Consider the following 21912-nt stretch of genomic DNA (forward strand, 5'->3'; position numbering starts at 1 on the left):
CTCTGAACTGCAAAGGAAACATTGGAGGGGAAAAAGGAAACATGTAAGAGGCTTTGAAAGTAGAAAGTGTTTTATAGCAGATTTCAAAACGTGTCTTTTGCAGTTTATAAAACCTGTCTTGCTGCTCACACCTGAGGCCTGACAATATAAACTTTGAGCCAGGTAACTTGTTTATTTCCTGTGGCTTTTCTGACATGGCTGTTAGAACTTAGGGCATCAGAGTGAGGCAGCTGGAGGTGGAGGAGTAAGAGGGTATCAAGGAAGAAGCAGGGGTGTGAGGAGGTCTCGTGAATGGGCACTCAAATCTGGATTATCCTGTGTACTCAGCCATCCCTTGGGCACAGTTTCACTCACAGTTTCACCAAGGAAAGGGCTGATGTACTACTGGCAAAAAGCAACTGAGTGCTGCTGGCCTGAAGACAGAGTCTGCCCTGGAGCAGCAGTCACCACGCTGGCAGGGACCACAGCAGCCTGTGCACACACAACTCAAGGTCACAGACAAGCCTTCAGGACTGCAGACCATGGACTCAGTCCCAGCATCCCAGAGAACATCAACTGGAATTCAAATCCTAACAACAGGGAGGAAGAAGAGTAGTTTCGATGAGCAAAAGCTCAAGTGCTCAGCGGCCAATTTATTGCTACCACACATTTCCCAGGCACACCCCAATCAGCTCAGGATGTTATTTAGATCCCCATCAACTAAAATTTTAAGTGTATAAAACTTGAGAAAGAAAAGTGTTTCAGATTCAATAATCAACCCTACTTTTCTAGAGCAGCACCATCCAGTGTCTCTCGGGAGACTTTCAACCCCAGGCTCCAGAGCTAAGGACACAGAGCAGGCTCTCTGTGCCTTCCCCACTGCCACCAGATGCCAAGCAAGCTCCGTGCATTTTCTGGAGAGTGACTGAATGTTATTAGAAAACATTTTTAAGGCACAGACAGGATATGAGAAGATTCAAAAGCTGGAATGCAATGTTCTTCAACCCCACGTCATCCCTCACTGCCACGTAATTCATGGATGCTCCAGGCAAGGAGCTAAAGCAAGTGTTTCTGATCAAATGGAACACAAGCTTTTCTTTGCTTGTTTCCTTAATTCCCTTGCAATACTGCACAGCTCTTCATAGGGAATTCTGCTGCTTTTTCTGTGTTCCTGGGAGGCACTTGACAATGGAGCTTTTTGAGCACAAGCCTCCACACACACCCACTGGCAGCTACCAGCGGACCTGACCAAACTGCAAATTAATCTCATTAACAGAAACATCACTACCTGCCCCCACAGCCCCATCTACCCCCGCAGGGAAGGGATGTGCAAGGGATGGAGGGTGCAGCTGGGCCAGCTGTGACACCGGCTCCTGTCCCAGCCTTGGAAACACCCTCCTGTTCCTGTGCCTCCCCTGCAGAGCAAACAGGAGCCACCCATCCCACCCAGGCTCTTGTCTGGACCTGCCTGGTGGCACAGAGAGGTACATGTGTCACTCAGTGTCACTGTCCCTGAACCAGCTGCAGCCCTGGAACGGGTGCCAGGCTCTGGGGACACCTGTCTGCCAACCCCTGGGAGCAGGGACAGGAAAGCTCTGCCTACCCAGGTAAAGATCTCAGTGCCTGAGCAGTACAGAAGATGCTGGTGGCAGCATTGTACAGGTAAAGCAAAGAAAACTCCTCAAAGAGAAACTGCTCAGCATTTGCAGCATCTTCCAATGGATCACTGCTCTGACTTTCTCCACATCCTACAAGGGCTAAAACTTTCAGAAGCAGTCAAACACCAAAGACACATCATAATACATGGATTATTTATTAAGTGTCACTCAAGAAATACACAAGGGAAATGCCTTTATGTTTAATTTTTTAAAAATTTATTATGAGTAAACTTAAAAAATGTTAAAGAAGAATGCTCATAACATAACCCAATAACCAGGAACACAGTTAAAGCCTAGAGTATTTTTTCCTCAAAGGAGAAAACCTAATGTCCACCATCCACATCTTCTTCAGCTAGTGCAGCTACTGCTCACCTCCTTTATTGACATCTCCTACTGCACTGACTCCTCACTCCTGATGAAAGACTGGCAGTGTAATAAAAGCTGTTCAATAACTATTGCACTTCTGCTCAGAAGTCCTTACATTTCAGCTGCAAGTCGAGCAATTGAGTTTTTGAAGTGCTCTGAAATCGTTCAGGGTAGAACTGCTAAGGTTATTGTTATCCTGTTTGTTTCACAGCTAGAAAGTACTGTTTAAATCCAGAAATGGCAAAACCCTCCATTTCAGGAGGCAAAAGGAAATGGCCAGAGAAAAAAGCCTGTTTTATGAGTCTGCTTGTCACAACAGATTTTCCTGCAGAGAGAGATAAATGCTTGAAACGTGAACTTCCAAGCGGCCTCAGCATGAATCCCAGCAGTTACATTTTCGAAACACATTACACGTCTTCCTTTCTGTGAGAGCCAACAAAATACATTCCCTACCAATGGGAACTGAAAGTCCATCTGAGGAAAAGCAAACTGCATTCAATTTCCCAAAGGAAAAATGCAGAAGTTTTAGCTGAGAGACTGAGGCAAAATAAACTAAACACTTTGCACCAAGTGACTTTGGAGATAACCGTTCTATACTTTGCAAAGACAACTGAATTTTACCAGGCTTGGTGGAACAGCCCACAGAAAGAATCCACTGCCTATGAACTCCTTTGGCTATTGAGGTTATGAAAATCATTTAACAGGAAACAGGAGTCTGGGTTTAAAGGACAAGGGAAGGGGACCAGGGCTCTGAGAGCAGACAGGGACATGGAGGCAGGTTTTCCCAGCAAGCAAGCAGGCAGAAGTGGCTGTATGAAGTCACATATGAAGTCACATATGATAAAAGTGGCTGTATGAAGTCACACATGATAAAAAATGAGGTTGAAAATTCTACTGGAAAAAGTTATATACAGTCATGAAGGGCAGCATTATCTGGTGGGCAGTTACCAGTGGCTCGTGCTCAATTCCTGCCTCCGTAATTGATTACTGAGGACAAATAAAATCTCCATGTCAGTGTCTCCCACTGTGACCTGAGCCATTTCCTTACTGTGAGCACAGACAGGGGCCCTTCCACAGGTCTGTGAAGACACAGGTGAGGGGGGTTACCCCAGCCTGCTTAGAATCAACAAAGGCTCTCATGGCTATTTTAGACTGGAAAGCTCTGACCAACCTACTATAAGTGCTCTAAAAGAGCATTGGTGAGGACTTGGGAGAAGGAAAAAACAAATCAGAGACAAGACAAAAATGCAGATGACACAGAAAGTACAAATAACACTTTCAAGCATTATTCAAGCCATTTAAAAACCAGAGTCCAATTAAAAACATTTTAGAGACTTTAAAAACAAATTAGCCTCAGATTTTTTAATTACACACCACTACTTCTCCTCAGCTTGAGCTGGCTTGGATCATGAAAATCCACTTCACTTTCCATCTCATGCATTAGCTCAAGATTGCAATGTTCACACTTGGAAAACATTTATCAGATTTATTTATATATTTAAGCATTACTCAGGAGAGCAAGCACACCCACTTCTAAATAAAACCTTGCACTGCCTCAGCTCAGAGGTTCTAGTTCAAGCAGAAATTTCTAATCAGAGTGGCAGCATCCAGCAGGTACCACCTGCCCAGGGCAGCTGCTGGCTGGGTCATGCCGGGACACAGCCCTGCTGCTCCACACACAGACCATCCTTGCCGTGCCTGTCCCTGCCCCTTCCACGCTCCCCACGACAGCTGAAGTGTTCTGATTGCAGCAGCAGTGAGTACCAGGACAGGGCTCAGGAGCCTTGGCCACAGCAGCAACTTTACATCTCAACTTTGACAGCCCCTGCTGCTTCCCCAGCAGTGAACCGCAGAGGGGAAGGCGCAGGAGGGCAGGGACCTGTTTAAAAAACTCGTTACCGCTGCGATGGATAAGCATGACATCCCACTTCACTGCTGTGTAACAGCCGCAGCTACACGCAGCCCACCGCAGCCAGCGCCACGAAACCACAAAACCCCAGAGCTGGGGAGAGGCGGCCACAGCAGCCCCAGCTGGAGCAGGCTGCGGGGAGCCAGGGACCCCGGCGTCTCCTCCGGCCCGGCAGGAGCCGGGCTCTGCGGCGGGGCTGCTCCAGCGAGGGGCACCGGGCCAGGGGCACCGGGCCAGGGAACGGCCCGCCAGGCACGGAGCACGGCCGAGCACCGGGCGAAGGCACCGGGCGAGGGGCACGGAGCACGGCCCTGCAGCCGAGGAGCGCCGTGCAGACACCGAGCGGCACCAGCCCCGCGAGTGAGCGGGCTGGGCTCTTTGTACACACGTTTCCAGCCCCGAATGCCACACAGGTGTGCGCAGAACAACCACACAAATTAACCCTTCCCAGGGCACGGGGGCCAGGGCGCTGCCGCCTGGCAGTCAGCTCGGCTCACGCACGGACACCTCAGAAATACCTTTCGTACCTCCGATTCACCCCTCCTCCCCTAAAGCTCACAGTTAAGGAAAAACTCATAAAGAGCGAGCGCTACGGGAAACAAACGCCGGGAAAGGGAGCGGGAGCGATGTGCGCTCCTGCCGCAGCACCGGTCCCGCCAGCGGCATCCCCGCTCGGGTGCGCGGGGGAAGAGCCCGAGGGTGTCCGGGCAGCACCGGGCAGAACCGGGACAGCACCGGGACAGCAGCGGGACAGACCCGGGCAGAACCGGGACAGATCCGCGTCCTGGGCGCCAGCCCGGACGGGCGCGCTCGGCCGCGGAAGCCGCTGCGCGCCGAGGCACCGGCACCGGGACCACCGGGACCGGGACCGGCACCGGCCCGGCCGGGCCGCAGGGCGTTCCCCACGCGGCGCCCGCCGCGACCCGCGGCCCCCCGGGGCCGGACCAGCGGGGCTCTGCCCGCCGCACACCCCCGGGGCCTGCATCCTCCGCCCTCACCTCCTTCTTCACGTTCCACAGCAGCCTGTCCTTCACGGCGTCCGCCGAGCAGCTCATGTTGGCGGGCCCGGGGCGCTCACAGCTCCCGACCCGGGCCCGCCGCCATCTTCACCGCGGCGTGACGTCAGCGGGCGGGGCGGGGGCGCCGCCCGGCCGCGGGGGGGCGCTGTGCGCCGGCAGAGGCGCGCGCGGCCCCGGGAGGGACAGAGGGACACACAGGGACAGGGGGACACAGGGGGACACAGAGGGACACAGGGGGACACAGGGAGACAGGGGGACACAGAGGGACAGGGGGCAGGGGGACAGAGGGAGACAGGGGGACACAGAGGGACAGGGGGCAGGGGACAGGGGGGCAAGGACTGGGAGACAGGGACAGAGGGACAGGGGGACACAGAGGGACAGGAAGACTGGGACAGAGGGACAGGGGGGACAGAGGGACAAGGGACAGAGGGGACACCAGGACAGAGGGACGGGGGGACAGCAGAAGAGAGGGACAAGGGACAGAGACAGAGGGACAGGGGGACAAGGGATAGAGGGACAGATGGACAAGGGATACCGGGAGAGAGGGACTGGGGACAGAGGGACAGAGGGGACAAGGGGAACAGAGGGCACAGGGGAAAGGGGGGACAGAGGGACAGGAGGATGTGGGACAGGAGGGACAGGGACAGGGGGGACAGGGGGGACACCGAGACAAGGGACAAGGGGAGAGAGGGACAAGGGACAGTGGGACAAGGGACAGAGAGACAGAGGGGACAAAGGACAGGGGGACCGGGGTGGGGGGGGAGAGCGGGACAAGGGGGACAGAGGGGACAAGGGACAGAGGAACACTGGGACAGCAGGACACGGAGCAGGCAGGACACGGATCCCCCGCTCTGCTGCCAGCCCCAAATCCTCAATGGGACCCAGAGACCCACACTACCAATAAAGAGTTATGATGTCAGAGAAAAATCACAGAAGACAAAATATAATACTTTATTAAAAATTAGTGTTCTGTTTTCTTTTAATGCACTGGTGAAACACTTTAATCAACAGATAATTGATTAATTACCGCATTAACTAGGTACTCTGTCTGTAAAATTGACCCTTAAAAGTTAGACATGAAAATAAAACAAAGACTGAATCTCTAAGAAAATAACTTGATCCCAGAATGCCAGTTTAAACAAGATCAGCAATCATAATTGTTATCCTCTGGATATAAAATATCATAGAAATCCAAAAGAAGCCTTTACTCTCAAGGAACAAATGAAGTGTCAGGCACCTGTGAGGTAGGGGAGGGTCTTCACTGGATGAGCAGAAGTGGCACACCTGCAGAAAGCAGAGCCTGCCCCTGTCCCAGAGGAGGGCAGAGCTGAGCAGGACCCTCCTGCAGGCACAGCTGTCCACAGCTGGGGAAGGGGCTGTGGGGGCCAAGGATTGTCACAACACAACCTCCCTGTGCAAGGCAGGGCTGCTGGGCAGACCCATCCAGCTCAGGTGTGTCTCCAGTAGTGCCTGGAGAGAATTCTGGCTGAAAATGAAAAACCTCGAGAGGAACAAAATCCAACCAAGCCTGCAGTAAGCAAAGCCCACTCAAACACAGCTCCCAGTCACAGCACGGCCCCTCCAACCCCCTCCCTGCCCATCACTCGTTTTCTGTTTTAACCAAGAGGTGCAAAAGAAGTCACTGGAGTGGAACACTGCAGCAGGATAAATGTCTCCTGGCCAAAGCACAAAATGTCAAGGTGCAGGTGAAGCAGTGGTTCTTGTGAGGGCGCTGAGCCCTGCAGAGCTCTCCTGTGAGCCTGCTGCCCCAAGAACCCAGCCTGGGCTCCTGCCCTGCAGCCAGCCTGCAGCCAGCCTCCCTCCTGCACAGGGCTGCTGGCAGGGCACTGGCAGCCCCTGGAAACAGCCCGGGGCCCTGGCACAGCGCTGGGCACGGCTGGCACCCAAGGGCTGCCACTCCCCCTGCACCTGCCAGGGCGCTGCCCCAACGCACAAAGCTCTGACTAAACTGAGGAGTGAAGAGGGCAGCGAGTCCTGTAAGAATGACAGCTATTGTGGTTACAGCTCACACCCTGCAAGTGGGGCAAAAAGGCTCTTTTTCCTCCCAAAGGCTACTCCAAATTCCTGGGCACTCCTTTCATGCACCCACTGGTGATGGTCTGGTGGAAGCCAGTACAAGCCTCAACTTGCACACAAACACATGTAATTAGAAACCTGTATTGTCTTAATCTGGGCTTAATTTGAGCTTAATTTGAGCAGAGATCCTTGGAGAACTCACTGCAAACCCACCAGTGCTGCCTTAGACTGTGTCATCCTGCTCACTGCTGCTTCTGCACTACACTGTGCTCATCTTCTAGAATGTCCAGAACATTCCTGTCACAATAATTAATAGCCTTCAATTACGTAAAGATTGATTAAGGTGAGACTACAAAGCATGTGTTACATCTCAGCTCCAGTACTCGAAATGATCAGAACCTGGTGGGACAGAGACTGGAGCAGGGCCTGACTTTGGGCAAGGGGGATTCAGTGACACAACCTGCAGGAGCAGCTCCAGACCAACAGGAGAACCCACAGTGACATGAAAAGAATATCTGCACGTACTTCAAATGTGCTTAACTGCTGGCAGTTCCTACTGATACTCCACACGCCACAAACACCAAGAAGATCCTTTGCACGTGGTAAAAGATTCTCACAGCCCAGATGGTCTCAACACTGTTTGCTTCCCAGGTTAATTAATCTAAATTCAAATCAGAAATTAATACTACTTGTTGGCTGTGGGAGATAGGGAAAGGAAAACTAAACCAAAACACAGGCTTTTCTCTGCTTCTAACAGTGTAACAATTCACAAGTTGGATCCATTTTGTCAATGAATCCTGTGAGCACAGAAAGCCTCTGGAGTAGCACACGGATCTGACATTCCCTTTCACACACTCCTTCCCACCTGGCCTCCCCAGAAAAAACAAAAGCAAATATGACATTTTTCTGCTTATAACTTCATTTAAACAGTTTTTCAAGGCTCATCACTTACTCTGTTAACATTCACTATGATAGTAATAAGAAGAAAAATAATATAAATAATTTGCCAAGAAACAGAAGTGCCACGTGTTTTTTAAATGGCGTCAGTCTTTGTTACAAGACGGAAAAAGCACAGGATAATAACTTGAAGCTATTAAATGCAGCACAAAGACCCCATCACTACAGCCTCTGCTGGTGCCTTCTAATTAAATAGCATCAGTGGAGGGAAAAAATTTTAAAAATCCACATCACACTCTAGCAGAATTAGAGAGAAATACCACAGAAATCTTTGTTGAAACTAAATCTCAACAGCTGTATTTCCCTGGCACAACAGAATAACCAGCTGGAAAACAAAAACTTACAGAAAGAAATACAAAAGAGGTTGCTGGGATTATTAGAGATTTCAAGAGGCCTTTCACAAGAAGGAGGTGCATCCCTGTGCAATGCTGCTTCCTGAATGTGAGGAGAATGAAGTGAATCCTGCCACATGTAGAGGCAAGAAAATCCTAAAAGGCTGTTAGTGTTTTCTTACTAACCCACAAAAATTTAGTTTTCAAAAACCTAAATAATCTTTTGCTCCCTCCCCTGCTTCTATTACTCCAAAACCATCTACACCTCAATTCTCCTTATGAACTCCCTGCATTAAGTTGGGATTATTTTCTTTTGCAGTAATTTTCTTTAAACCTTACAGGTGGATTTGGCACTGGCCAAAGCAGTTCAGGACTGCCCATTGTGGAATCTGGAGCTTTGTGACCAAGTATGACATGGGAACACAAAGGCAGCTGTGGAATATACCCAAAATATCCCTGGCTCCCAGTGGGCAGCCAGCAGGAATAACCATGACGGTGGCAAAACTGCTACCTACAGCTAAAACATACAAACAAAGGTTTAAAAATACAACAATGGCTTTTCATACTGAACTTGAAACTGTTTCCAGAAAATTTCCAGAAATTTACAAATGTTCAGAGCAGACTTGACTCCCACCTGCTGAAGTGCCCTGTACAATCAGCACCCAGCCAAGCACTCGTAATAAAAGTGATTATTTCAGTTTAAAATCCAGTATAAGCCACCTCTCTCCTGTGCCCAAAGCCTCTCGCAGTTCCATGCTAGAACAGTGTTTTCACAGCTGTTTTTCTGCTTCAACTTCTACCCTCTAGAAAGGATTCAGGACACAGAACTTGAATTCCCATGTTCTAGCCTTAGAAAACACTGTTTAGCCTGTACTTCTCCAGCCACTGCAATTTTCCCCCCACTGCTTGAGAAATTTAAAGTTAAATAGCACGTTTAGGCCACAGGAAGAAAAGAATATAAAACCAATTCCCCAGATTGCTCTTGTTTATATAAACAGGATTTCACAGTGACCAGCTTCAACCAGGGCAGCAGTGCCACAATCTGCTCAAGTTGGCTTATTTCAGGTTTCTTCCCTCACCACACCCGTTTCCCCCTCTCCCAGGACAAGTCATTACCTACACATTTACATTTCCAGAGACTTCCATTTTTCTCATGGAGAGGCTGATGACTTGATTCTTACCACTTTGGAAGAGCTTGCCTTGGAATCAGTGAGTTTTAAAGACACTACCCTGGAACACAGGACAGGGAGGTGTTCTGGGGACGGGGGGAGAGCACAGGTGCAGCTGACTGGCCAGCCAAACGTTTCTCCTGGGGGTTATCCCCTGCAGGTCTGCCAAGGGCAGCCACATTCAAGTTCCCTCTTCAGTATCTTGATTTAATAACTGCAAGTTCCATTGTACAAGGCCCTGAAAGGAGAGCTGTCTGGAAAGAGCTTTTCAAACCGCCCCACCTCACTGAGGAAGAGCAGTGCTGCTCCCAGCACGGGGAAACTGGCACGTGGTGAGACAGGGAAGAGCAACCACAAACCGAGAACCAGCGTCCCACATGGCCCTGCCCTGCAGGAAGAGGGGCCAGCCTGCAGGTGAAGCACAAGGTGCACAACTCACACCTCAGTTCTGCAGGCCCTCGGCCTTTAGCGCTGCTTTGTGCGCCCAAATCCCCGCTCGCTTTCCCGGGGGCGAGGATGGATGTCCAGGGGATCCCTGCCTGCTGCCCGAGCTGGGTGTGGGCTGGAGCCCTGCAGAGGGACACAGCACACAGCACACAGCACACAGCCCACAGCCCAGCTAGTGGCCGAGCTGGCGGTCGTCGTAGGTGCTGTATCTCTTGACGTGGATGCGGCGCACGCGGTCGCGCAGCTCCAAGGCCTCGTCGTCCTCGCTGTGCGAGGCCTGGCTGCGGCTGCGGCTCGTGGCCTCCAGCAGAGAGTTATCTGGGACCCGGGGCGTCTCGTACAGCAGCACGTTCAGCGTCTCCTCGTAGATCCGCGCCTCGGGGAATTCAACCTGCAAAGGACAGCGCGGGTCCTGTTCCTCACCCACCCAGGACAACAACTGGAACGCACCCCCGCACGTGAAAAGGGACTGAGCCAGAAACCCACACTTTATAAGGAGTAAAGAGTTTCTGGTAGAGGGTTACCTCCCTCACCTAATCTTTCAGATTGCTCTAGAAGGGAATATGGTGTCTCTGATTCTTAACATTGGACCCTGGTAACCTCAGCTGCACCACTGCAAATTCAAAGTTAACTCCTGAAGTCAGAGCAGCTCTGCAGACTCCTGAAGCTAATCACAACTGTTTCTAACCCACAGCACAGGGTACAGCTCCGCGGGTGAAGCCCCATTACCTTGGTTTGCTTCTTCTCGGTGGCGTAGACGATGGAGGTGCAGCACACCTCGGCCAGCTTGCGGCCCTGCCCGTAGAAGGACCAGCAGCAGATCTCGTCCCCGATGACGTCCTTGATGAACAGCACTCTGCCGTTGAAGCGCAGGGACAGCTTGTCAAACAGCTCGATGTTCTTCAGCAAGTTGTCATCAGAGTTACTGAAACACAGCAACAAAAGCAGGAACAGGGCTTTTCAAGCAGCCATCTCTGCCTGTTCCGCCAGCTTTCAGCACTGATCCAACTGCAGAATACAAATAAGTAGTGACTCACTGCCGCATGCTGCCAAGAAAAGAGGGGTAATGGCCCGTTTCAGATACAAATACACTGCTCTGACCCCATGAGCAAACACAGCAGCCTTTAGAGGTCAACTTACACAATTAATAAGGACAGCACAAAGGCCCAAACCATTACATCAACTATCCACGCTCGAGATGATCAAACCCCACTTCGCTGAAGTTCTCTGGCTTGATGACAGCAGAAGCCCAGAGTCGGTGTGTGCTGGAAGGGCCATGTGCTCTGCATCCTGCACACCACAGACACACTGCCAGCATGAAGACATTATTTAAAAAAGTAAGTTTTATTGACAGACACGCAATGTAAGGCTCTAATTTCTTTTCAAAGCAAGACACAGTTGTCAAAACCCAAAACAAACCAAAAGAAGTGAAGTTAGATCATTCATCATCATCTTCCACTCCCATAGTCAAAAAAGCAACTTTTCCACTAAATTGAGGGGAAAAAAGAAGGGACATACCTGGTGTAGGAGTATTTATTGTTGCTTCTATTATACAGCAGTTTAACAACAGGCTGTTGGGAGTGAGACAAAAGAGGACAAGGTAAGTTCTGTGTTCCAATACATTTAGCATAAATCCACAGTTGAAAAGAGCAGTTACTTTCATTGATGACTCTATCAGTCTCTCCTCTTCTTTCGGAGAGGTGATAATAGGGATGCTGCAGACAGGTTCATACAAGTCCTTCTTGTCCTGTTTTAATGAAAGAAGAAAGAGAGGAAATAAGAAAGGAATGCTAAAGCTGACACTGCTGCTGCCTCCTTCAGCCCCTCCAGCCATGTTCCCAAACGCTGTGATGCACAGGAAAAGAGCTGGGTTGCTACAGTAACCACACAGCTCACCTTGATCTGCAACCCAGAATCACAGCACAGATTTCTCATGCCCGGAAGGCAGCACTAATTGAAATATTGGGATGCAGGTGGATGTCCTCAGCTACAGCGAGGACAAGGTCTAGTCATACTTGGTTTAAGTGGGTTTAATAGTTCATCCTTTCTTGAAGAAAAGGATAGGAGTCTGCACTGGTTTTAATCAACTCAAACCACTGCACAGAAGAGCATCAGCCACTGTGAACTGAACACTTGGCAGAAGAGGATGCCACCAACATGAGCCAGCCCTCAGGGACACAGAGCAAAACCCAAGTGTGGGCAGGACAGGCCGTGTCCCCAGATCCCTGGGGCAGCACAGGCTGTGTCCCCAGATCCCTCACCACCTATTTACTAAATCGTACTTTAAAAATGCCTTGTACACATCAGATTTGTTGCCATCTCTAAGGCCATGAAATAATATCTCAAGTTGTCATTGTCTTAAGTAAATTTTATAAGCAAAACACCCATGAAACACTTCACAGGACAGTTCTGTTCTTACCTGCAGGGCTGCTTGGCACATGTCCACTAAGCCCTGGATGAGATAGTATTTGGCTTCTGCCATCAACGCTTTGATCTCCTGCCTGTGTTTTGGAAGTGCAATCGTGTCATCTCTGAGATAGTTTAAAATTGTTCCAAAGTGCTTCCCACAACGGTCTATAAGGATCCAGCCTGAAAAACAACCAACACATTTCAGTCACCTCAACACAAGAGGCAAGAAAAAGCTCCCTGGAGAGGTTAAACAACACTGAGGTTTCCTGATGCTGCTCAGGACACTTGTCCCATTTCACCCAGAGGAAGTCCCTATGCCTTTGAGCAAACTGAAGCTGGTTCCAGAACAGAACCTGACAGTGGACCCCCCTGGTACTGCCCAGATGTTCCCACTGCTTTCCAGCACCCCAAAAGCAAAGCCCCAAGCTAAAAACACTCAGCTTCCAGCACAATGCACTGAGATGGCTGCAGGAACCCAACTGCAGTGCTACACTGTGATGCTGGGCAGTCAGAAACTTCTGAGAGCCAAGGAGGGACTAGAAAAGAGAATTCACCAATGATTGCAACAAATAGATATGGGTAAGTTCCGTGGCCTAACAAGGAGGATTTGGCAATTTTCCAAACACATCTGTCGCTGCTGTTTGGAGTTAAAAAGAGAGAGAAATGTTCTGAAGATGCTAAAAGGCAGATCAGCCCAGAAAACCCAGTGTGGGGGAAAAGCTGTTCTAGTCCCCAGACAGGAGCAAAGAACAGGACAGACAGAGCAGGAGGAAGCACAGAGGGGATGAAGCAGAGGAAACAGTATCAAATGGACAAATTCTTGCAATTTTACAAAATCCCTGAAGTCACATTCCCTAAGGAAACAGGATGTCTGACTGCTGCCAAACAATAGCAGTGTAGGATGCACTCACGCACAAGGCTTAGTACAGTGCCAAACCCTTTCCCATAATGTGGAAGGCAGGAAAAAAAATCTTATTTTGGAATCTAGGTACAGAAAACAACCTAGGAAAGTAAGCTAAACCCCTGCTGGACTCTCCAGCTGGAGCTATCAGAACATGACTCTCATATTCCATCCAGGCTGAGGCTCTTACACAAAATTGCCTGTTCTGCCCTTTATAATGTATCAGGGATTTAAAATATCCTGTGTCCAGCTGGAGGTGACACACTGCCTGACTGATCCCTAAATGCTGCCATGGCACCATGAGCCACAACTGAAACATGCTGCTCAGGAAAAGGGAAAAAAAAAAAAAGACTTCCCAACAAAGCAAGGCAGGCTATTCTGAGCCTCAAAGCTGAAAACTGCATGTCCCTCCTTACGTGCGTGGTTTGAATAATGCCAGTGCTCGGTGTGGCAGAAATGACAACCACAGACTGCCTGTTCAGTCTTTACAACACCACCACCAACCCGCTCACCAGCTGCAAGGGCAGGAAAGAGCCCAGTCCTTCCCCAGTTCATTTGGGTAACAAAACCAGGTATTTCTATAAAGCCAAAGAATTGCTAGCACCAACAGGACTTGGCTGCCTAATGTTCCCAGTTATTTTGGCACATATCACCCTCTACAACCTTAACGGAGTAAAACCACCGCCAAACCCCAGCTGTTTTACAAACCTGCCAGCAACAAAAGCCATGCCCTTACCTTCCTTGTCGGTGAGCACCTCCATCCTGCCGCTGAACATGGCCTTGAGCATGGTGTCGTGCCTGGTGAGCACCTGCACCGTGGTGTAGTACAGGGAGCCCCCGACGTTGAGCCGCACGTACTTGTTCCCCAGGCTGCTGCCCTTCAGCCCGCCGGCCTTGGGCTTGTGTCCCGCGGCCGGGCACAGGGCGCTGCCCAGGCACGTGTCCCCCGACATGTCCTTCTGGAGGTAGATGACCACCCTGCAGCGCGTGGGCCGGGCCGGCCCCGCCGTGGTGCCGCCCTCACGCCTCAGCGGGCCGGGACAGCGGGGCAGGGGCCGGCATCACCGAGGGGCCAGCACGCCAGGGGCCAGCACGGCCAGGGGCAGCCCGGCCAGGGGTCAGTGGTCAGCACGCCAGGGGTCGGGGTCAGCCCGGCCAGGGGCCAGCACAGTGTGGAGTCAGCACGGTCAGCACGGAGCCCCACGGCCACTCCGCACACAGACGGGGATGTCGCCCTGCGGAAGAGACACTTCCTAAGGACACAGCTACACACATCCTGGCAGAACACGATTTAGCCGTTTTTCAGACAATTGATGCAGCCAAGGCTGTGTCACACTCCTGAGGCACGTGAAACTCCTCCGACTTCCTGTTGTTTCCAGCCAACGCTGCAAACACCACACGGCACTGCTGGAACTCAGCTCCCCCTCGGCTCCCCAACAGAACCCAACTCTCCCTGAGCCCAGCTGAAATGCCCTGGAAGAGCTTCCTGCCTCTCCCTCAGCCGGGGTGTGTGTGCATCCCCCTGAGGGGGGTTTGTTGACAGTGGTTTCACTTTAAACTGGAGACAGATGTCTCTTCACATGCCTCAACACTGACAAGATGGATCACACGGTTCTATTTTGTGGTAACTCCTTTCATTCAAAACTCTCCTGCATCTATCCTGGAGCCCCAACCAGTGAACACAGAGCTAATTTGAAAAGAAAACAAACAAGGCTCCCCACCCCGTACCCCACTGTCACTGATGTCCTGCCTTGCTTTAAACCCTCAAAACTCCCTTTTTAGAAGAGTGGCATGTTTGTAACAGCAGCCAGAGCGAACCTGTGAGGAGCCAGGAATCCAGCCTGTCCCACCTCGCTCCTCAGCAGAGCTCGGGTCAGTTCCGTCCCTCCAGGCAGTTTCTCACCGCTCTGACCGCAGAACGAAGCTAAACACGAGCAAAGCAGCCAGAGCCCCTGCGCAGCCAGCGCAACAGAGGAGCTGCGAGCCTCCGCTGTAAACAGCCACGAGATCTTTAATTACGGCTTTTGACACGACCGAAAACTCCCCACATCCCTTCGCGTGCCTTCCTGCCCGTGTGGGAGGCACGGCGGGCTGCGGAACAAAGGCCCCGCAACGGGACCCGCCCGGCTCCGCACGGCCGGGACAAGGAGCGAGCCCCACGGAGGAATGCGAGGCTACCGGGGCCGAACGGGAACCCGAGGGTACCGGGCAGAACGGGAACCCGAGGGTAGCGGGCACAGCGGGAACCCGAGGGTACGGGGCACAGCGGGAACCCGCCCCGCCGCCCATCGCGGGCAGGGCCCGGCCCCGCGCGGGTCACACCGAGCGGGCCTGCCCCGGGCCTGCCCCGGGACGGGCACGGCCCCGCTCCGCCGGAGCCCCCGGGAACGGCTCGGCACGGCTCGGCCCGGCCCCTCACACGGCCCGGCCCCTCACACCGCCCGGCCGCTCTCCCTCACTCACCCGCCGCCACCGCCCTCAGCCCGGCCCGGCCCGGCCCGGGATCCGCCGGCCCGGAAGGGCTTCCCCGGCTCCCGGCGGGCGCAGCGCTGGCGGAGGCGGGGCCGGGCCGGGCGGTGCCGGCTGAGGCCCCGTTCCGTTCCGTTCCGCTCCGTTCCGTTCCGTTCCGTTCCGTTCCGCTCGGCTCGGCTCGGCTCAGCTCGGCTCGGCTCGGCTCGGCTCGGCTCGGCGCCCCGGCGATGGCGCAGGCGGCGCTGGGCGCGGCGGGGCTGCACTTTGACGAGCTGAACAAGCTGCGGGTGCTGGAGCCCGAGGTGGCGGCGCAGACGGCGCAGCTCCGCGAGCAGTGCCGGGCCTTCGTGGACAGTGAGTGCCGCGCCGGGCCGGGCCGGGCCGGGCCGCGCCGGGCCTTCTCTCGCCCCTTGCGTCTGGTTCCGCCCCAATCCTAAAGCGGGCCTGTTTACTGTAAACTCTAAACCTACAGTGGCACCTAAAAACTACACGGCAAAGCAGGAGCATTCGATCTCTTTAGGGAAGTTCTGGGTGTCGCTTGACGATTTTTTTCTTTACAGAAACAGCAGAATTTCAGAACATAGTGGGCAGCTTGATTGAGCTCGTTGACCAACTGGCCAAAGCTGTGGAAAGCGAGAAGATGAAGGTACTGTGCAGTGAATTCCTCGCTGCTGGTGTGCACTGGCCTGTGTGGGCCTCTCTCCCTCCCTCTCTTATCAGCAGAAGCAACGATTCTGTCAGCGTCCTGCTGGCATTCCCCTGGGATTAACTGGGCCTTTTAAATTTATATTAATGATAATATTAATCAATAATAATGAATTAGTGAAACTTATGGCAGCGTCACGTTGCTCACACGTGAACCAGTCCTGCTGTCCCTGCCTGTCTGTATTTCTGCACAGAAACAGAACGTGTGTTTTTTATCACTATCAAATCACTATCCCGGTAGAACTTGCCCTCCAGGGGCAGGAGAGGCCTCTGGCAGCCCGGGCTTGTCTGGCTGCAGGAGCAGTGCCCAGTCTGTGGGTCCAGAGGAGTCACTGAAGCCCCGAGGCCTCGCCCTGCCCAGCCCCAGCAACCCCTCGGGAGCACAGCATCACCCTCCCTTATTGCTGAAATGCCTCACAGTCAGCCTGCTGGGAGGGAAGGGGCTAGAGGAGTAACCAAAACCCCTGCACACATCCCTGCCCTGTCCTGCCAGGCCATCGGGGCACGGAACCTGCTGAAATCCATTGCAAAGCAGAGAGAGGCTCAGGAGCAGCAGCTCCAGGCTTTGATAGCTGAGAAGAAGATGCAGCTGGAAAGGTGAGTTTTGTGTTCATGCTCTGGGATGTTGTGCAGGCTGGGAGGGCTCAGGGTGGGCACAGGGCTGCCTGCCTGTGCTGTGGGACCCTTGGCTGGTTCAGACAGCCCCACCTGCATCAAAGGTGTGAGGAGCACATGGGAGCAATGCCACAGGAGTGACCTTCGGGGCGTGCAGGGAGCCAAAGAAGGCTCACCCCTGAGCACTGCAGGGCTGACAGCACGGGCTGGGGCAGCGCAGAGCTCCGACACCTGCACCAGATCGGGTGCGGCTGATAAGGAGCTGCTCTGTGGGACTCCGGCACCTGCTGCGTACAGGTGACTCACAGGTGGCCCAGCTGCTCTCTCAGGTAGCCCAGCTCCGGGGGCTGCCCTGACCCACCCCACACGGGGGCCCTGGACCCTCTGTTTGTCTCGCAGGTACCGGATCGAGTACGAGACTCTCTGCAAAATCGAAGCGGACCAGAACGAATTCATCGACCAGTTCATCTTCCAGAAGTAGAGGATTTTGAGATAAAAACCAGCTCACGTGGATACTTGACCATTCCAGAACCTTGAGAATTTCAGAAATATGCAATTTCCACTGTGCAGGAGTGCAGATGGTTTGGACAATGGAGGGGCTGTGCCTCGGTCTGAGTGTACCATGGCAATAAGGGCTGACAGCTGCACAGACTGTTCTGGCCTTTGATTTTATACCAGTTTTGTACAGTCACTAGTTCTAATTCAAATTGCAGTTGAATTAATGCTACTGGTGCTTTGTTGTGTCGCTTTTTGAACTCTACAGCTCTTTCATAGAAATCACAAAATAAATTATTATTCTCAGACTGTCTGGCTGTACCAGAATTAGTTGCTCCTCCTCTGTTATTTTTCAGTGTAAAGGTTTACACACAAGCAGCAATATTGGATCTATATCTGCCTATGTTCCTTTTTCTATAGAATTATAAAAAAAAAGACAGAAATGTATGATTTCCAGAATGGACCAATTACAGATTCAAAAAAAAGCAGAAACTACATGAGAATTAAGAACTTTGAACTGTTCCTGAGGAATGTCCATTCAGGACTGTGTTAATATGAGCTGAATCCTTTTATGAGCATTATGAGGATGGAAACACCAGACTGATGAGGGAAACCATTCCAAGTGTCAGTGACACGAGCAGTGCACAAACTGTAAACTACAAACACAAGTGTGACTCTAGCCTCGTGTTGGAAGTGCAAATAGATGCATTTTGTGTATGTCTACAGCACTTCAGGATGCAAATGCTGCCCTTTCCAAAGCCTGGGGAAGGCTTCAGCTTTACACAGTGAATGAAATGTGCCAGCAGTGCCTGAGCAGCTTCACAGGGCCACCACACCAGGCTCCAGATGAAAACCAACCCCAACCACAGACTTCTGTCTGTAGCTGTAACTTATGCATGGATTTACTCTGGGAACTCTCCACCATCTCGTGGTCACTGTAAGTTCCTTCAGCCATTCCCTGAAGAAGACTGAATGCAGTTTAATGCGTTTAGTTATTTATTTCCATACCAGAAGTGATTTTAGGGAAGAAAGAAATTTCCAGCTCCTTGGTTACAATTCCTGAAGTACTTCAGAATCCTCTGGGCAGTACTCCTGGTTGTCAAGGGTAACTTTAAGCATTCATGAATCCATATTTTGGCACATTTATCATTGATCAGACATTTATAATGAATCAAAATGAAGCAGAGCAAAGGCAGTGGAAATTTTAAAGGAAGGGGCAAGGAAGTTAAGAATCATGATATGATTTGAAATGCTTCAAAAGAACAGCTTTGCAAATCTGTGTGTAATGGGCTGGGGATTCTTCAGAATATGTGGTTGGAAGACAGATTTCCTACTTGAGTGGTTTCCAAACAGTCATCTTGGGAAAAGGGACCTTGGAAGAACAGTATCAGCTGCAGAGTGTGAGTGAGTGTGTGTGTCTGTCCCCTCACAGTTACACATCAAAGGGTTAAAAGAACATTTCCCTGGGAGAGAGGCCTTGCACAGACCTGACCCCAGGCCCCTGCCAGAGCTGTGTGTGGTCGAAGCAGGGCTGTGCACTCCAACCAATTCCATTTTTCCTTGCAGCAGCCAGTGCTCTGGGAAGAGCCGCTGCAGCCAACAGGAGGGAGACGTTTGTCCCGGAGGACTCCGCCAGCGCAGGGTCGGCACCAAATGCAGCCCAGGTGTGGTGTGAGCGACCTCCAGGGCCGGCTACTTCCTTTTCCTCTTCTCCACGTGTTTGTAGTGGGGGTTGCAGAGCATGGTGAACAGGAGCAGCAGTGGGATCAGCAGGTAGGGCAGGTAGATGGAGAGCAGCACGAGGCGCTCGCGCAGCGTCTGAGGGCCCGCGTGCTCCGACCTGGAGAAGTCGTGGAACAGGATGTGGGCCAGGATGGCAAACAGAGTGGTGGCCACGTGGGTGGAGTAGATAATGGCAGGAGTCCTGATCCATCTGCAGCCACCTGCACAGAAGCAAAAAGGAAACAATATTTGAGTATTTTGAAACAACCAGAATTCCGAGTGACAGGACACTGACTGCTGCCTCTCTGCCAGGCTCAGCCATCACTCAGATGGAATGGGGAGCAGAAAAACCCTCAGTAATAGTAGGAACCGAGGAAATTTCTCCCCCCAATGGCAATTTAGAACAAAGGGGTGATCCTGAAAGTCTAAAGTAGCAAAATAAGTACACAGGCTTGACCCAGACCTTTAGCTGCCCTGGAAATTAGCCAGATGTCAAATGCTGATGGTGGTTACACAGATAGCTGCACTTGACAAGGGCCTGTAGTTACAAAGTTTTGTTTCTGACTAACTTGATTCTGTGCTGCTTTCTCAGGTAGAACACTCGTGTGAGCCCTGGCAGCCCAGCCCTCCTCAGTACCTCCCTCAAACCCCCTAGCCATGATACAGAAACCTTCTCTGCTGCACAGCAGCAGCTGTCCTGCAAAAATGCCCCCCGGAGATGCCCTCAGTCACCCTGGTTTCCCCCCACCTTTCAGGAAGGCGTAGGCAGCGACGGGGAAGAAGGGCAGCTGGAGAAAGGCTTCGCAGTAGATGAACGCCTTGAACCACTCAGGGGGCTGCAGCATCAGGGGGTCCCTGAAGGCAGCTGCATACTGCTGCAACAGGTCTGTCAGCTGGAAAAACCCAAAACAACGGTCAGGCACTGAGCACCGCCAGAGCAGGGCAGAGCCCGTGGCTCTCGTGGGGTGAAGCCAGCAGGGTGTGAGCCCCTGGGGCTGCGCGGGGCTGGGGCTCCTTCCAGGGCTGCTGCAGGGGAACTGCTCAGCACCAGGACTGGGCTCAGCATTGCAATAGTTTCTGACAGAAATGTCAACTCCAGCACGGCTTTACGTTGGACTTTGAACAGAGAGATATGCATTGAGACCTGCTGGTTAACTATTAATTGGAAATGGTTCCTATACTGCAGTAATCCTACAGGCAGCTCCGATGGCAAAACCCAAATCACCAGCTGTAAAGCTCAGACAGGAGGTGACAGCTCACCACACCCTGATGATGAGGGCTGAACTAATTATCTGCCATACAACATAATTGATTTCGTGATGTTCATTGTCTTCTATGATTTTGTTCAAAATGCAGCAAACCAGAGACTTTTACGAATAAATTCGTGAATTTGGCATGCCTGCTCCTGCGGCGGCAACATTCCCTGCAGCATTTTTGGCGGGAAGTGGAGGGAAACCCGGGATCGGAGGATGCCCGGGCCCGCAGGAGCCACGTCCAGGGCACGTGGCACCGGCCCCGCGCCGCCGGAGCCGCGGGACGCGCGGGTGGAGCATCCCCTGCCATTCCCTCTCCATTCCCTCTGCCGTTCCCATTCCCTCTGCCGTTCCCATTCCCTCTGCCGTTCCCATTCCCTCTGCCATTCCCTCTGCCATTCCCATTCCCATTCCCTCTTCATTCCCATTCCCTCTCCCGTTCCCGTTCCCGCTCCTCCCCAATGAATGGCCCGGCTGTGACTCATCCCGCGGGCACCAGCTCCGCTTCGCTCCCAGACTCTCTCACGCGTTCGCTGCAGTTCCTCTCCCCCTCCCGGTGTCTCCACACACGAGATTCGCCCAAGGCCGCCCCGGCCCCGCCAAGCCGGCGGATGCCCCGCACGCGTTCGCGGAACGCGCCCCGGCCCCGGCCCCGGCCCCACTCACGGCCCGCGGCGCGATCCCGGCGGGCAGCAGCGGCTGCAGGTCGATGAGCGCCGTGATCGGGATGTGCGAGAGGAAATAGAGGGCGAAGAGCCGCTCCCGCCAGCGCGGAGCCGCCGCCATCGCCGCCCGGCCCCGCCCCGCGCCCGCCCCGCCCCGCCCCGCCGGCCGCGTCCCGCGGCCCCGCCCCGCGCTGGCTCCGCCCCCGGCCACACCCCGCGCTGGCTCCGCCCCGCAACCACACCCCGCGCTGGCCCCGCCCCCGGCCACACCCCGCGCTGGCTCCGCCCCCGGCCGCAACCCGCGCTGGCCCCGCCCCCGGCCACACCCCGCGCTGGCTCCGCCCCCGGCCACACCCCGCGCTGGCTCCGCCCCTCGGCCCCGCCCCGCGCTGGCCCCGCCCCCGGCCACACCCCGCGCTGGCTCCGCCCCCGGCCACACCCCGCGCTGGCCCCGCCCGCGGCCACACCCCGCGCTGGCTCCGCCCCCGGCCACACCCTGCCCCGGGCCCGCCCCTTTCCCTGCTCTTTTCCTTTCCCTGTTCTTTTCCCCTTTCACCGCTCCTGTCCCCGTTCCTTCCCCGTTTCCCGGCGGTGCCGCCAGCCCGGCTCCTGTCCCCCCCGGTCCCGCTGCTCGGCCTCCTCGGGGTCTCCTCCCCGCACGCGTCGATCCTGAGCTCCAGGCGCTGCCCGCGTCCCGCGGGAGCCCGGCCCGCGCCGCAGGGCTCCGGTCCCCGTGGTTCCCGGCGGTTCCCCGTGCTTCCCGGCGGTTCCCCGTGGTTCCCGGTGGTTCCCGGCGGTTCCC

The 21912-nt window shown here is 53.3% G+C and overlaps 4 protein-coding genes across 11 annotated transcripts in view; 1 reads left to right on the forward strand and 3 right to left on the reverse strand.

Moving 5' to 3' along the window:
- SGSM2 (small G protein signaling modulator 2) overlaps nt 1–5063 on the reverse strand; it is a 37671-nt gene extending 32608 nt beyond the window's left edge. For all 6 annotated transcript variants that reach the window (XM_064394828.1, XM_064394824.1, XM_064394827.1 and 3 more), the window contains exon 1: nt 4911–5063. In XM_064394828.1, the coding sequence (XP_064250898.1) occupies nt 4911–4967 (57 nt within the window). In that variant the 5' untranslated portion in view covers nt 4968–5063. The remainder of the gene's footprint in view (nt 1–4910) is intronic.
- A 795-nt stretch (nt 5064–5858) lies between these two features.
- Nucleotides 5859–15788, reverse strand: TNFAIP1 (TNF alpha induced protein 1). 3 transcript variants are annotated; one of them, XM_064394264.1, is made up of 8 exons: nt 15647–15788; nt 15002–15173; nt 13920–14418; nt 12293–12462; nt 11531–11620; nt 11392–11444; nt 10603–10798; nt 5859–10264 (listed from the first exon to the last, which is right to left on the reverse strand). In XM_064394264.1, the coding sequence occupies exons 3-8, from the start codon at nt 14134–14136 to the stop codon at nt 10046–10048; spliced, it is 945 nt and encodes a 314-aa protein (XP_064250334.1). In that variant the 5' UTR covers nt 14137–14418; nt 15002–15173; nt 15647–15788; the 3' UTR covers nt 5859–10045. The 3 variants fall into 3 exon arrangements, with proteins under 3 accessions (XP_064250334.1, XP_064250332.1, XP_064250333.1); XM_064394262.1 differs by lacking the exon at nt 15002–15173 and having other exon boundaries at nt 15647–15777; XM_064394263.1 differs by lacking the exon at nt 15647–15788 and having other exon boundaries at nt 15002–15326.
- IFT20 (intraflagellar transport 20) lies at nt 15757–17779 on the forward strand. Its single transcript, XM_064394266.1, has 4 exons — nt 15757–16009; nt 16216–16301; nt 16854–16957; nt 17375–17779. The coding sequence occupies exons 1-4, from the start codon at nt 15883–15885 to the stop codon at nt 17454–17456; spliced, it is 399 nt and encodes a 132-aa protein (XP_064250336.1). The 5' UTR covers nt 15757–15882; the 3' UTR covers nt 17457–17779.
- A 669-nt stretch (nt 17780–18448) lies between these two features.
- Nucleotides 18449–21266, reverse strand: TMEM97 (transmembrane protein 97). Its single transcript, XM_064394265.1, has 3 exons — nt 21112–21266; nt 19941–20085; nt 18449–19413 (listed from the first exon to the last, which is right to left on the reverse strand). The coding sequence occupies exons 1-3, from the start codon at nt 21229–21231 to the stop codon at nt 19163–19165; spliced, it is 516 nt and encodes a 171-aa protein (XP_064250335.1). The 5' UTR covers nt 21232–21266; the 3' UTR covers nt 18449–19162.
- Nucleotides 21267–21912: the final 646 nt, after the last annotated feature.

This window comes from Passer domesticus, chromosome 19 (genome assembly GCF_036417665.1).
Source record: "Passer domesticus isolate bPasDom1 chromosome 19, bPasDom1.hap1, whole genome shotgun sequence".
NCBI lineage: Eukaryota > Metazoa > Chordata > Aves > Passeriformes > Passeridae > Passer > Passer domesticus.